This window comes from Orycteropus afer, unplaced genomic scaffold (assembly GCF_000298275.1).
Source record: "Orycteropus afer afer isolate SDZICR_OR568_19922 unplaced genomic scaffold, OryAfe1.0 scaffold00358, whole genome shotgun sequence".
NCBI classification, from domain to species: Eukaryota; Metazoa; Chordata; class Mammalia; order Tubulidentata; family Orycteropodidae; genus Orycteropus; species Orycteropus afer.
In genome coordinates, this window is record NW_006921945.1 from 1,884,136 (window position 1) to 1,900,435 (window position 16,300).

Genomic DNA, 16,300 nt, shown 5'->3' on the forward strand with positions numbered 1-16,300 from the left:
GTTGAAGGAAAAATAGCTAATCATAAAGAAAATAATATCTAATCATAAAGAAAAAAAACCTACTTGTAAAGCCTAGTTTCCCGCAGAGGCTCATGCCGCCCAGCTCCCACCTGTGGCCCAGAGCTATATGAGCTGACTGGTCCCCGTGAGAACCCCAGTGATGCTGCTCGTGGCTGCCATTTATTGCTAACTGTATTTGCTGTCCCCTAGAAGGCTGGCAGTTCAAACCCACCAACTACTCCTCGGAAGGTAGCTTGGGCAATCTACATCCATAGTGATACTACTGCCTTGGAAACCCGAGGAGGGGTCCTGGTCCCTATGAGTCGGATCCGACTTGATGGCAGTTTTTTTTTTTTTTCCTACTCAGTGCCAAATCCTTGCTTTATATCCTCTGTTGTGTGTAGTCTGACTCCAAGTGATTAGAACGCTGCTCACAGTCAAAACTAGTAGAACTGGAAATCAAGTCGGTCTAATTCCAAACCTATGTATCCCATTGAAGCCACTGGCACTGGCTTGTCTGGTGTCATGGGACTAGACTGCATAGACCTTGCTTGGTCTAGAGCTGTCCCACGATCTAAACTGACCCCAGAATTAAGATACAAAAGAAACAGGAGGACCAGTTATAAATGATCCTCTGTATTCCCGTGTGAGGTATAAGAGCTGAACGGATTTCAAAAGGCCACTCAGGAAGACGAAGTATTATAACGAAACGTACAAAGACCTAGAGTTAGAAACTCAAAGGCAAGAACACACTTGGCATTTCTCAAGCTGAAATAGTTGAAGAAAAACTTCAAACCTCGAGTTGCAGTATTGAAGGCTTCTGTGGGCAGTATATTAAATGATGCATCAAAAGAAGATGGGGGGAACACAGAGTCACTGTACCAAAGAATTGGTTGCCATCCAGCCATTTCAGGAGGCAGCAGATGATCAAAAACCGATGGTTCTCAAAGAAATCCAACTGCACTGAAGGCGTTGGTGAAAAACGGGGCTCCAGGGCTTGGTGGAATCCAAGATACCTCAGAGATGACTGTGGGTTCAGTTCCAGGCCATCTCAGTAAGGCAGATACCATAGTGCAATGAGCCACGTGGTGGTGTTTGGTCCCCCGGTGCATGCAGAAGTTAGGTTTCCACTATACTGTGCCTATAATTTGAAATATTGTGAGAATCGCCAAACTGACCCAGAGACACGAAGCACATGCAGTTGGAAAAATGGTGCGAGATACTTGCCTGGCTCAGGTTGCCACATGCCTTCGATGTGTAAAACATGTAAGGTATCTGCGAAACACAGTGAAGCAAAGTGCAGTATAACAGGTGTGTCTATACCAGTTGAGGTTTTCAACAGATGCGACGTCGGAATCACTCGCTCCTCTACGTCAAGAAATTCGGAAGATAGCTACCTGGCCAACTGACTGGAAAAAATTCATATTTGTGCCTATTCCCAAGAAAGGTGATCCAACAGAATGTGGAAATTATCAAGCAATATCATTAATATCAGACACAAGTAAAGTTTTGCTGAAGATAATTCAAAAATGGTTGCAGCAGTGTATTAGCAGGGAACTGTCAGAAATTCAGACCGAATTCAGAAGATGCGGAACAAGGGACGTCATTGCTGATGTCAGATGGATCTTAGCTGAAGGCAGAGAATTCCAGGAAGATGTTTGGCTGCATTTTATTGACAATGGAAAGGTGTTTGACTCTGTGTAGATCGTAACAAATTATGGATAACATTGCAAAGAATAGGAATTCAGAGCACTTAATTGTGCTAATGAGGAACCTGTAGGAAGGCAGTCATTCAAACAGAACAAGGGGATACTGAGTGGTTTAAAATCAGGAAGGGTGTGTGTCAGGGATGTATCCTTTCACCACACTTAATCAGTCTGGGTGCTGAGCAAATAATCCGAGAAGCTGAACTATATGAAGAAGAGTGCAGCATCAGAATTGGAGGAAGACTCTAACAATCTGTGATATGCAGATGACACATCCTGACTTGCTGAAAGTGAAGATGACGTGAAACACTTACTGATGAAGGGCAGAGACTCCAGTCTGCAGTATGGACTACACCTCAACATAGAGACAATGAAAATCCTCACAACTGACCAAGAAGCAACATCATGATAAACTGAGAAAAGAACGAAGTTGTCAAAGGTTTCTTTTTACTTAGATTCACAATCAGTGCCCATGGAAGCAGCAGTCAAGACATCAAACGATGTATTGCGCTTGGCAAATCTACAAAAGGCCTCTCTCTTTAAAGTGTTGAAGAGCAAAAATGTCACCTCGAGGAGCAGAGTGTATCAAACCATGTGGCTGTCAGTCATTTCACGTGCATGTGAAAGCTGGACAATAAATAAGGAAGGCTGAGGTAGAATCAATGCCTTTGAATTATGGTGTTGGCGAAGAATATTGAATGTACCGTGGCCTGCCAGAAGAACGAACAATCTGTTTCGGAAGCCAGCCAGCCACAATGCTCCTTAGAAAGCAGGTGTGGTGAGACTTCGTCTCACGTTCTCCGGTCGTGTTATCAGGACGGACCAGTCCCTGGAGAGGGACGTTGTGCTTAGAAAAGTAGAGGTCAGCAAAAACCAGGAACACGGAGTGGCGCCGTGGCTGCAGCGATGGGCTCAGACACAGCGGTGACCGGGAGGGTGGTGCTGCCCTGGGCAGCGTTTTGTCCTGTCGGGCGCTGGACCCTGCGCATTGCAACCAACCCCACAGCGTCTAGCCACAACAGCGACACGTCCTGGAGTTCGTTCACCTTGAGGGCCACTGCCCAAGCCCCTTTGGTGGTATTGGTGTGGGGCTTCCTGGTTGATGCTGACTCAGTTCTCTGGTCACAGCCCCCATGGAGAGTCTCGTGGTCAGCTGCTTCGGGTGAGAAGGGGCACTTCTGTATGCAGGTGAAAGCTTGGGCTTGGCACGCCTTCTACCCTGTAAGGAAGGCTGAATGTGCTGCCAATTTATGTATTCAAAGATCTTTCCCTTTTTACAAGCTGTATGGTTCCTGTACCCAATTCTTCTCTAGGGTAAAAAGTTGAAGCTAAACAGTTTTTTTTTAAAGTTGTTCAAGTGTCACCACAGTTTTCAGCACAGTCATAGTGAACAGAGGTTCCCTGTCTTCATGTTTAGGGAAATGTTGCCACAGTTTTCAGCACAGTGATAGTGAACAGAGGTTCCCGGGGTCTTTGTGTTTAGGGAAATGTTGCCACAGTTTTCAGCACAGTGATAGTGAACAGAGGTTCCCGGTCTTCATGTTTAGGGGCCACTGTATGTGCTTAAAGAACTCAACGCAGGAGATCGGGTATATGAAAGAAGTTAGTATTAAGTGGGAAGGTATCAGTCGAATGTTAAGGGCTTTCTGTGGGTGATCAAGTAGTTTCTCTGTGGAGCAGGATTTGAGCTGGGCCTTGAAGCCTAGGCAATGAAAGGTAGTTTGGGAAAAGACTGGGGTGCATTTAAAGCAAGAGCGATACCGAATGAAGTCCACTGACAGAACCCAAGAGTTGACCACCCGCTCTTCTAACACCAAGAGTAGAGGATATAAATGGCAACATTATCTAGAGAGGAAAAGGAGACTACTTGGCAGACCCCAGGGACTTCTGGTTAGTCATCAACTCTGTTCTCCTCAAGTGTCAGAAAATGCTGGCTAAGGCACAGTTCAGAAGATGAAGACACTAGAAAGTGCTAAAGTCATTGCTCACCTACTTGCCACATGACGGTGGGTCTCTAAGGATGGGTTTCTCTAAGGATGAGCGCCATTCACTGGAGGTCAGACTGTCACCCCTGTTGGACAATACCCACCCCCCATTGTTTCCCCACAGGCAAATCCCCCTGCTCCCCACAGTCGTCTAAGAAACACGGAACCTTTTGCTTTTAGGGAAAGTGTGGCGATTTGTATCTGAAGGAAGGTTTTCATGAGAGAAGTAAACAGAGGGAAGAGGCTGAAGGAGGTTCAGTACCAGGTTGGAGAGTGATTCCTTCAAAATTTGCTTCCCAAGGTTTGCGTTTTGTGCCACCCTACTTGTGTTCTTTATGCATCTGTCAGAGTTGTACTCATTCCAGGATATTCTTAAGAGCTGTGGGTGAGGGTGAAGTGGACAGGCTGGAGAGAGACTTAGTGCAAAGCTCCCTCTGAGAGAGAAGCTTAAAATGCTTCTGTTGCTCCTCAAAGATCCGAAATAAGTTGCTTGGTTCAGGAACATCTTTGTTCGTTTGACTTTTAGAAGTCATATTTGATACGATTACGTTAAAAGATTTCCCAATTCACCAAATTTGCTATTGTTTTGAATAATTTTAACAATAGTAGATCTAAGTGTTTTGGTCAGTTAATAAGAATCGGTCAAAACTTAAAGACACCATTGACGGTCCGGTGCAGGAGGGTCTGTGGGGCGATGGTGAAGGTGAGGAGTTGGAAATGGACTGGCTCTTTGGCCAAAGTGTCCTTGCTTTTAAATGCGTTGGAATGTCCGATCTCCTCTTTGTCCTCTAAGCCTCAGTTGAGCCTGGTAGGAGTTGCTTCACTTATGTATCTTAGATAGTCATAGGTGAGCTCAAGATACAGGCTGATTTCCAGGGAGTATCTAACTTTTCTTTTTCTTAATTCTTTTGATGTAACCATCACTTTTTGAGAGTGAGAAATATGGCCATGGTATATAAGACATAAAACCCATCCCAACCCAACCCATGGCTGTCCAGTTGATTCTGACTCACAGTGACCCTGTAGGGCATGGAACTGCCCCATAGGGTTTCCAAGGCTGTCACTCTTTACAAAAGGAGACCACCTCACCTTTCTCCTGTGGAACAGCTCGTGGGTTCAAACCACATACCTTTTGGTTAGCAGCCAAATGCTTTAATCACTCTACCACTAACCACAAAACCCAACGCACTGCCATTGAGTCGCTTCCAATTCATAGCGACCCCTCCTTGGGTTTCCAAGGTGATAAATCTTTCTGCAGGAAGTAGATTGACCTGCCTTCCTTCCATGGAGTGGCTGGTGGGTTTGAACCACCAACCTTCTGGTTAGCAGTCAAAGGCCGTAGACACTGTGCCAGCATAGCTCCTTAAACTGCTCACTGACTATTTCAGAGTCTGAACTTCCACTGCGTGAGTCTGAGAGCCTCTCCTCATGCTTCCTCACTTGCTCGGGGCCTGTGCTGAGGCAGTGCTAGGAGCACAGTGGACCCTCCAGCCGTCCCCCCATTTTCTCATGGCTCCCCCAGTCTGGTGCCCTTGTTTTCCAGCTTAGCTCTCACCGTCATCCTTGTGCAACTCCCTTGTGGGTATCTTCAGCTCCCTGCCCTTTCCTGCCCTCTGAAGTCTGCAGCTTGGTCCTGCTAGCACACCTACTCGGGGCTCACCACACTGCCCCACGACCTTGCTGTGTAGCTCTCCAGCAAACTGGCCGGTCGGTCTGTCTGTCAGCAGAAGTGACGGACTGGGTCGTATGGTTTCTTGTCTCACACCTGCCTTCCTCTTCTCAGCTGACTGCCTCCCACTGCTGAGCAGAGCCACTGAGGCTGCAGCCTGGAACCCTGACCCTCTCGTCAGCAAGTCTCAGCCTTCTGCCGTCTGCATGTACCGTTTCCCTCCTTAAAGAAGGCTTGGTGTCTCTCAGCATCCTGTTCACTTCCTCTAATTTCAATTGTTTCTTTTGTGGGCTCTCACCACTGTCTGATCGTTGGTCCCACGAAGCAACAACCATGTGTGTTGGGCTCACTCTCACATCCCCAGCTGGTGTCAGATCACATGACCTGACATAAAAATCAGCGCTCAAGGATTGTCTGGCACAAAGCTAGCAAAACCCTGGTGTTCTGTATGTCAAGGTGGGCTGTGAACTGTGAATTTAGGATTCCAGAAAACCCCTGGCCAGCTATTGTCGTATGTCTTTTGTCCCTATTATAAAATGGAATGCCATTACAGTTGGTGAAATGCCATCAAACAGTTAAACCCTGGGGTTTGAGAAACTAGGAGACTTCTATTTTGATAACGTCATTGAGCTATGATCCGCATGTCATAAAATGCACCCTTTTCAAGTGGGGTTTTTCTTTTACTCCTGGTGATTCTGGTGTCAGGTACGGAACCACTGGCCGACGCAGGTCATAATACTCCCGTGACTGCTGTGTCCTCCGTGTTAGCAGTTGAATAGTCTGTGCTCTTTCATTGTGTCTGTGAGTCAATTGGAGTGAATTTTCATATATGGTGTGAGGGAAGGCCCCAGACTCACTCTTTGACATTTGGACCATCTGGACGTTTTTTGTTGAAAAGACTATTCTTTCCCCATTGAAGCAAATCCCATGAGGTGTTGGGTTGTATGTTAGCAGCCTCAGCACACCTTTGTTTTGTCATTATTGTACCTGTCACACAACGTTAGCCAGTTGAGCTTCTTCCATGTGTACAGCTTGTTGACAGCATTTACAGTAATCAGCTCTGCAGCCCCACCCTTACTCAATGCCGTAGAGTCCCTCTGCCTCTCAGTGACCCTGGAGGACAGAGAGGAACTGCCCCGAAGGGTTGTGTCATCTGTGCAGGAGCAGAGCACCAAGTCTTCTCTCCTGTGGAGCTGCTGCTGGACTCGAACCGCCTACCTTTCAGTTAGCAGCCACTCAGCCATTGTGCCACCAGGGCCTCGTTGTCTGCAAACACGGTGGTTTTAATTTTTTGCCCTCCTCGAAACATCTTCCCTGGATTCTGACTCCAGGTTGGCAGATGCTGTCTTGACACATGCTGACGGCAGTCTAACTGCCCTGGCTTCCCTCCTTGCTTTGAGAAGTCCCTCATCTCTGCAGAGGATCTGTGTGTTTGCGTTTCACGGCTGTTGGGATGTTCTGTCTTGTGTTTTCTGCAGTTTCACTGTGATGTGATTATTTCTCCTGCTTGGAATTTGTTGGGTTTCTTGAATCTGGACTGGTGTCTTGCGTTATTTCTGGACTTTCTTAGCCTTTATCTCTGCCTTTTTCTCTCTTTGTTTCTGCCTAATTCTGATTAAATGCATGTTACAATTTCTCATTTTATGATTTATGGCTCTTACTTTCTTATCTGTATTTTCCATCACCTAATTTTCCTTCCAACATTCTGGCTAATTTGATCCATATGCTACTTCATTGGGACACTTGTCAACTGAAGTCTGTTTCCCCCCCATGGAAATGCCTTAGTTCCATTTGGTTCTCAGCCCAGTGATCTCTGAGTGAGAAAGGTGACCTCCTTCGTTCTCAGAGGGTCAGAGACCTCCTTCTGTGCACTGGACTTCGGGAGGTGGTGGTCCGGCACAGCACCGTGACCAGCCTACTGGTTAGTGGCCGTGAGACCCAGAGCAGCACCGTTGGGTCTTGTGTGCTACCCAGCTGGGGCATCACCCAAACTTACTGACTACCTCCAGGGGGCGTGTTAAAGTCCGGTGGTGTTTACACAGTGGTTGAGGGTCTCAAGGGCTGTGATTGCGTTACTTCTTTTGTCTTTGCTGCTGCTGATGGTGAACCACTTCCTAGGGATTTGGTCTGTTCTCCCCCAGAAGTGTTTGGCAGGTGTGCCAGGAAGAGAATCCATTTATCTTTGTACACGTCTCTATGTTTCTCTACAGAATTTGTTGGTGAGGTGGTTGTACATATCTGAGCTAAATTCCAGCCAATCTGTTTCAGTCCAGCCTTTCCACTTACTTGCATACTGACTGTTTTCCCCTCTTTAATCGTAGCTGTGTTGGAGTGGAGGAGCATCATGCTTTTGACATTGACCTGTATCACTGTCCCAACTGTGCGGTTCTCCATGGCTCCTCTTTGAGTAAGTACTAAAAGCATAAATAAAGATTAAATTTAGAGCTTCACGTGCACATGATGGTGTTTTAACGGTACTCTAATTAGTTGTATTTGTACTCATCAAGAATTAAAGGGACAATGTTACTGAAGATACTTAGAAAGGATTTCTTTGTCTATATTTGTAAGTAAGTTGAAAGATTAAAAATACCATCTTTCTTAATAACCAGGAAAACCCCCAGACAAGTGCGTATTTTCAAAGCGTTCAATTTGAGAAATGGGGTAAAGAATTTTTCTGGTTCTGGAAACCGTTTTTATCACTTCATAAATTTTAAAAAAACAAACAGATCTTTCATTAGTATTATTGGGCCCACTATCCCACTGCCATTAATCCCAACTCACAGCGCCCCTAGAAGACAGAGTAGAACTTCCCTGTAGACTTCCCAAGGCTTTCATCTTTACGAAAGCAGACTGCCACATCTTTCTCCCCTGGAGCATCTGGGGGGTTCAAACTGGCAACCTTTTGGTTAGCAGCCAAATGCCTTAACCACTGCATCACTAGAGCGGTGTGTAGAATAACAATAAGACTTTAATGTACACATAGGCATTTTATTTTTAGGGGAAAATTAGTTACTTGATCAGCTAAAAGTTTACATTTTCTGGGTTTTCTCATCATACTGAGTTCCAAGAATCATGCCTAGTCACCCACTGTCCCTGATACCCTCTCGTGCAGTCCTTGGGAAGGTGCAGGCAAGGGGACAAGGCCTGACCACCCGTTTCACTGCATTCTTCTTCCTGAGAGGGTGTGAGTTGCAAGGGCCTCAGGATCCTCCCAGCAATCGATCCGTGTCACGTGTTGTTGTTGTTGCCTTTGGCGTATGCCTCATTATAATGATAATAAATAGCCCAGAGTGGCACACACGGTTTGCACTGGACGCTGCAGCCTAGAGGTTGGTGGTTCAGACCCACCCAGCAGGACCGCGGAGACAGGTCTGACGAGCTGGTGCCAGGAAGGTGACGGCCCAGAGAACCCTGTGGGCCACTCCACCCCGTAACACGTGGCGGCGTTGACTCGCAGCAACGGGTCGGTTTTTGTTTCAGAAGAATGAGCTGAAGCATTAATTATCGTTGTCCAAATGTGAGACTGGAGAAAACTATTTAAAAGGCTTTGGATTGTGTCACTTATTTCTTTTCTTAAAATTTTAGACGCAAACTGAAGCTCCTGTGCTCACAGAGCTGAAATGCACGCTGGAGCTGGAAGGGGCCTTTGCCCGAGGGTGGCTGATACATCTCGGGGTCTGATGCCGGGAAACTGCCCGCCTTTTGGACTCTGTTTCAAATGCAGCTCTTTCTCTAGCGCTTTTTTTTTTTTTTCCCAATAGAAACTTTATTCTAAGGTTATTGGCAAATAATTTTTTCAAAGACACTTACTAGCAGTTGACTGCCCATCTATTTTGCTAGAAACATTAAAAGCTTTCCTAATTTCCTTACAAGGATTCTGAGCTATAGGAATGTATTAAGATACATCCTTATCAAATACACATGATCTGTTTTGCTAGTTCCATGTATAAAACCTGAGGCTTAGCAAGTTGTTAACGTTGTTGCATGTGTAATTGGCTAGTTTATTGTCGTAAATGTTTTTACAGTGTAGTTTTACCACTAGCACTAAAGTATGTCATATAACTTGAGAGCGCTTTTGATCAAGTGTAATTCTTAGAGGAAGTAAACTGGATTGTTATCTCAAAGGAAACAGAACTAAAATTTGTCAGTTTTAGATTAGAATTTAAGCATAGAATACCCAAGTGAAAGAGTTTGAGTTATGTTTCTGTGAGCTAATGAGGTGATTATATGGGGCGGATAATGGGATGTTTCAGACTCAGCCACCAGTGATGCAGTCTATTTGCAATAGGATTTAATGTTTTAAAAAGCTCGGCCCACTCACTCCATTGATTTTCCAGCGCGTGACAGACCATGACCCACTCTTTGAGACTCACCGCTCAGAGAGGAGCTGGCCTGCTTTCTGATCCTTCTGTGCTTCTCGTCCTTAAACGACTAAGGCCAGCCCTTGGCTGTCTCTGGGCGGAAGTCCAACTCTGAGAGCCCGCGGAGAATGCCCAGGAGTTGGAGTCTGGGTTGTCTTGACTTCAGGCTCACCTCGCCCACCCCGCGCCCTCCGTCCCTAATTTGAGTTCTCTCTTTCCTCTGCTGTTAAGTCTCTCAGTTGCTACCCAGGGTTTCTTGTTTCCCAGGAATCTTTGTTGTAAGCCGTTTAGCCAGCAAGATACCACTTAATCTGGTGGATTTAGACGTTACCCTCCTAGTGGGAATTCCTAACTCTCTTTGAGGGGCAGGTATTGAAAACAACCCCACACTCACACACCTTTTCTTTGCCTGCCAGGCTCAGGCAGACACACCACTGGCCCTCCTTTCCCTGTGACCACGCCTGACACACCCTTCCGGAGGGCTTGGGCTCCTCCCTGTAGACATCCAGCCAGCTGCTGAGGCAGACAGTGTTTCAAATGGGCTGGCCCGATGGGCTGCTGGTGTCTTTCAGCCAGCCTTCCAGAAATCACATGAGTAACAGGCCGCTTATTACTCGCCAGGCACTGCACTGAGTCGGTATGTGCCCTGTGCTGTCTCCCAGCTCAGGCGAGAACGCCAGCGACTTACCGGCACAGGCGCAGGGGACTGGACAGAGCCGCAGGGGGACCCAAGCCGGCGCTCTGGACTGCTGCAGCTCGTCTTGCCGTTTGCAGATTAGAGCCGCGTCGCTCCAGGCCTCCTGTCAAACGAGGCCTTTTCTCCTCCTGATGCCGATGCTTGCTGTCCACGGAGGCCTTGAAGTGGCCGATTCTGTAACACTGGTGGGGCGTGGCGTTGCCACCTCTTTTCTGGACACAGTTTTGGCACACGTTGCAAGAGTCTCCAAAATGTTGACAGTTTCTCTCCCAGATCTCTAGAAGCGTCTCCCGAGGAATTAATCAGAGAAGCAGATTCGTGTATGTGACTATTGATCTCAACAGTGTTTGAAGCAAAACTCAGAATGAGCTAAGCTCGTAAGAATCAACAGACGACAATACTGCATGCACTGACATCGGGAATCGTCGGCTGCCTTAGATTGCCTCTGAATGTGTCCTAAGGGCCGGGCTCACGAGACGGTGCGGAAAGTAGGCGGGGGCAACACTGCGATCCCAGCCGGAAAGGAGATGGGCTGTGCCCGAAACTCGTGGCTTCACGTGAGGGCAGCCGGGCCGGACGCCTCGGGGGCCCTTCTCGTTCATCATTTAGCTTGCGTGTCCTCTGGTTCTTTTCTTTCTTCAAGACCAGAAAAGCTCCATCTGCTTGGTGACGATTCTCCATTTTTCAGTGAACCTTTTAGAAAGTGGGTTTTACTCTCTCACCTTGGGCTCCTTGGCAGTCTTGTCTTGGCCTCTCACATACAGCAAGGCTGGTGTCCAACCCTGTGGAAGATTTTATGTGGCTTTTCCTTGACCATATGCACATCCAATGTATTGTATTATGATGATCTTTCTAAGTGGAAAGATTGAAGTGACTTAGAATTATAGAGGAGCTCTGGTGGCGTAGGGCCTAACGCATTTGACTCCTAACCTGAAGGCTGGCAGTTCAAACCCACCAGCCACTCCTTGGAGGGAAGGTTGGGCAGTCTACTTCTGTAGTGATACCGCCTCGGAACCCCAAGGGGGGGGTCATTAGGAGTCGGATCCAACTCCACGGCAGTGCATTAGAATTATAAGTTGTTCCCCCTGAAGCTTATTATGGAAATGTTCCAACAGACAGGAAAACTTGAAGGAATTTTACAGCAAATACACAGAGCTCGACCTGAAGAAGTCGAGAGTCTGGAAAACACCGCGGCTTTGTCCCTTTCTCTGGTTGTTGTGATAGGCTGTGCTCCCCAGGTTCCTGCAGCATCGGCGGGTTGGTTACCACTGTCGGGTTGCTTGCTGTTGCCTTTGGAGTCTGTAAGCTGTTCCTTAGTGCTGGTCAGCATCCTCCTCCACCGTGTTCTGAGTACCCTCCTCGTTCCCACCGACGTTGGAGACCCACTAACCTGGAAGGACCCTCTCCCACAGGGGGCTCTGCGTTCACAGGCCCACGGAGTGCTGGCCTTGGGGGGACTTCTGGTTTGGGCAGTGCTTTCGCAGGACAGCAAGGATGTGAAAATTCAGGACCAGGATCTGGCCTGGGCTGGGCGCTGGAGGAGTGTTAGGGTCTTTGTTTGGCAGCAGTAGAGCGGCAGCACCCTTTTCAGACTCGTGGTGTTACCCTCTTACCCTCCGTCATGTTCCAGCACGTGGAGCTGGCTTCTCACCACTTCTGGAGGCTCCGGGAGCTAGTCAGCGTGCTCACGCTCGGATACAGGAACCACCCTCTTACCCTCCATCATGTTCCAGCACGTGGAGCTGGCTTCTCACCACTTCTGGAGCCTCCGGGAGCTAGTCAGCGTGCTCACGCTCGGATACAGGAACCACAACGGCATCAGCATATGATGGCACCAGGAGATGGTAGAAGGTGGATGAGAAAGTCAGATGCTGGGTGCTGACTTTCCAGTTTTCGTCACGTGCTCTGAGGAAAAGAGTGCTACCTGTTAACACCTGGGGAAAGGGAATATTCACAAGTTCTGCAGAGTTTTGTCCTATGTAGCTTTTTGTATTCTATTTTTTGAGGCCAGGAGTTGATATATGACAAAATGTTTATGTCGAGAATTGTATATGTTAGTGTAACATGCGGGAGCTCTGGTGGCATAGTGCCTAAGGCATTTGACTGCTAACCAGAAGGCTAGCGGTTCAAACTCATTAGCTGCTCCTTGGAAGGAATACTGGGCAATCGACTTGCATAGAGATACCACCTTGGAAACCCAAGGAGGGGTCGCTGTGAGTCGGATCCGACTTGACGTCAGTGAGAGAGAGACCTATAAACCCACCATCTAGATTCTACCACTAACATTTTAATGTGGGATACTATCCTTCATCAGAAAGCCTGGACTGATGTCACTAGAGACCAGTTGATAGCTGTGTGGGTGCTCCCATGGCTGGTGCACAGATGGACGTGCTGTCCTGCCATCTGCTGTCCTGGTTAGAGATGCGTTTCTACGTTGCAGACATCAGTACAAGTACTTGTCCCCCAGTCCCTGGTCTATGATGGGATCTGTTTCTGAGTGTGTCCTCAAGCCTAAGGAAGTCTTTAAGTTGAAATTGCAGGTAAGTTGAAACAGCTGCACGGTTCTGATTCAGCCTGACTTGAGTCAGGAAAAGGCTTCTCCATGGTTTAAAAGCTGCCCATGCAGCAGGTGTGGGCAATTGTGATGAAGTATTTGCTGTAAGTAGGAGTTGGTTCAGTCTTTCCAAAGTGAGAGCAAATTGACATCACATTACAGGACAAGTAGCTGTCCCTAAGTAGGCCATTGGTAACCCAGGGACTGTTCGTACCTACAGTCGCCGCATTGCAAAGCATGCAGTGTACTCTCTTGGCCTGGACACGCATGCATCGCCAACTTGTTTCCTGTTGAAGCTACGATTGCCCCTTGTGACCGTGCGGAGTGCACAGTGTCAGCCGTCACCTCTTTCTCTGTCTTCTCACCACCCAGTGAAGGAGAGGAGGAACTGGCACCGGCATGACTGCACGGAGGTTGATGACGGCTCCAAACCGGTGCAGGCGGGCACCAGGGCATTCGTGACGGAGCTGCGGGCGCGAGTCTTCCCAAGGTACGCCATGAAAGCCCAGCGGGGTGGGAGCGGGTGGTCTCTCAGCAGCGCTTGTCACACGTGGCTCGCGGCCTCCTTGCTGTCTTTTAATGCAATCGAATGCAGCAGGAAAGAATCAGTACATTGTAACTACAGGGTTTGGTAAGCCTGGTTCTGTGGAACTTCTATACTGTATGTGAGATACTGGTTGCCATGGACAATTGATTCTTACTCTGGGTCACAGTCAGTACGTTTGAGATGCACGGGTCTATGGCACTGTCCCCAGCACTTGGCTCCTGGGATAGGCACCTGTCTGGCTCTGTCCTGCTACCCCAGAACCCCTTCTGTTTTCCTCTCAACGTTGTCTCCACGTCTGTCTGTGTCCAGCACACGGGCCCCCACAGCTGTCACCCAGTCTCTGGTGGTAGCAGTCCGGGCTTTCTCATAAAGGACAGTGAAATGCATCTGCATTGTCTGTGGCTCAGAGACTAAGCTTTGGACCACACGGATTTAGATGCTTTCCCGCTCGCTGCCTGACCTGTGTTCAGAGTGAAGACACTCCTGGCCGGCAGGTTACAGAGGAGCAGAGGTGACGTTTGAATCCCGTCGTGCAGCTGAGGTCGGGATTGCCCCGCTAGGTCTCCACTGTGATGGGGTTCTTGTCCACCTCCCCTTAATCCTTTCATAGAAAAGCATGAATGGTACATGTCTGTGATTGGCTCCCTGGAACCAGCCGAGAGAAAGCAAGCACATGTGGGATGTAACGTTTCCTTGTGGTTTCTGTGTGTTAAAGGCCCTGTTCCTCTAACAGTTTCAAAAATCATGGGACCATTTGTTCCTTTTCATTGGAAAACACTTGATTGGTTTGGAGCCTGAGGCCAGTGTTTCCAGCCTGTGCCTGTGGGTGGGCGGAGAGGCTGGGAGTCCGGGAAAGTGTACAACTTAGTGTCAGTGTAGGGACGGGTATTTCCCAGGGGGGAGATAGAGCTTCAGTCAGAATGTATTTTCAAGTGGGCTTGTGACTCCAGCGAGGCAGAGACACCAGGCTAGTCCTGTGTGGTTTCCCCCCTCAGTGAGTGTGAAGGAGAGCGGGTATGAGGTGACCACAAATGCCCAGACCCTAATGACCATCAGTTAAAGGTCTTTGGCTTTATTTTGTTTAACCCTATAAGCCTTCACATCATTTAAAGACATAGCAGGGTAACAAAATGGCTAAATCAAACATACTGGATGTGATTAACCCAGAAGTGTACAACATAAAGGGAGGAGTTATTATCCCTGTCCTCCCCATTGTCTCCTGTAACTCTAACAGGATTTACCCTGGACAGAGTGACAGCCCCGCAATGCCCATCAGTGCCAGTGGGTCTGTTCAGCCCCAGGATGTCTAACAAATGCTCCTGTGGAGGTGTCTAGCCCAAGGACAGTTGTCTTCCCAGTTATGAATATTGTCTCTGCATTTTATTTTGAAATTTTTTTTTTTGGGAAAAAAAAAAAAGCCCAGCAAACCCTGAAACCCAACTACCATCTCTTGAGGAGCTCTGGTGGTGGTGCAGTGGTTAAAGCATTTGGCCACCAACCAAAGATTTTTTTGAACCCACATTGGGGGAAAGATGAGGCAGTCCACTTCAGCAAAGACCTATAACCTTGGAGACCCTGTGGGCAGTTCCACTCTGTCCTCTAGGGGCGCTGTGAGTCAGAATCGACTCCAGGCAGTGGATGTGGTTTGGGCTTTGCTTCTGTGAAGATTAATAGCCCTGGAGACCCTGTGGGCAGTTGCACTCTGTCCTCTAGGGGCGCTGTGGGTTGGAATAGACTCCATGGCAGTGGGTTTGGGCTTTGCTTCCATAAAGATTGACAGCCTTGGAGACCCTGTAAGCAATTCCACTCTGTGCTTTAGGGGTGCTGTGAGTTGGAATCAGCTCCATGGCAGTGGCTTTTTTTTTTTTTTTTTTTTTCCATTATTATTTTATAAAGAAAAGGTCATTTTTCAAGCAAAAAAGTAGGAAATGCATGCTCTTAGAACTATGCTTGAATAAGGTGAGTGTTGGGAAAGTTCATTATATGGTTGCTGGTTTTCCCCACTTTGTCTGGACAAGTGAGCTTTTCCCATCCTGGGTGGTGGGCAGTGACCCCAGGTCTCCTAGCCTGAAGTGAGTGTAGGGTGAGGTCCAGCTGCATTGGAGCATGGTGACCAGGGCAGGGCCCAGGCCACAGTCTTCACAACACAGGAAATGTCTAGTCCCATTCCAAGGGAGTGACAGGGGTTGGGGACAGTTATCAGGGCAGGAGACATCCCCCATGCTTGTCGGAAACTTCCTGCTCCAGCAGTGAGAAGGTGCCTCGCGCCATCCACCATCCACGTGTTTAGTGTTTATTTGTTGTCCCAGTGCATGTGCACAGTGGCCCTAGAGTTGTTACTCCATGTTCCTGCAGGGTACAGTGTTACCAACCTGAGCCTTTAGTCTGAGTCTCCACCGATTCCTAGAGCTACCCAAAGACCAAAACCAAACCCACTGCCGGCCGGTCAATTCCTACTCACAGCAACCCCACAGGACAGAGTGCAGCTGCCCCATAGGGTTTCCAAGGCTGTCAGTCTTCACCGAAGCTGACTACCTCATCTTTCTCCTGTGGAGCGGCTGGTGGGTTCCAACCATAAAAAGGAGTTTTGGAAATGTGTTATAAAAAGTGGAAGTAGGTGTGATAGGTTGAGAGTCTGTCATATGTGGTATGATGACATAAATAACACACACACTGGGATCAGGACATGACGTACACGTATCAATAAGGCAGGGTGTGCACAGCCCCACTGCACTGCATTAGTTTTGTGTGAACTTGCCTACAGAGGACGCTTCCCCTGTG

The 16,300-nt window shown here is 48.0% G+C and overlaps 1 protein-coding gene across 1 annotated transcript in view; it reads left to right on the forward strand.

Moving 5' to 3' along the window:
• The window catches only part of KDM7A (lysine demethylase 7A), a 66,685-nt gene that overhangs the window by 16,450 nt on the left and 33,935 nt on the right, over nt 1-16,300 (forward strand). Inside the window, exons 4-5 of the mRNA XM_007952786.1 lie at nt 7,629-7,767; nt 13,345-13,462. Coding sequence (XP_007950977.1) covers nt 7,629-7,767; nt 13,345-13,462 — 257 coding nt within the window. The remainder of the gene's footprint in view (nt 1-7,628; nt 7,768-13,344; nt 13,463-16,300) is intronic.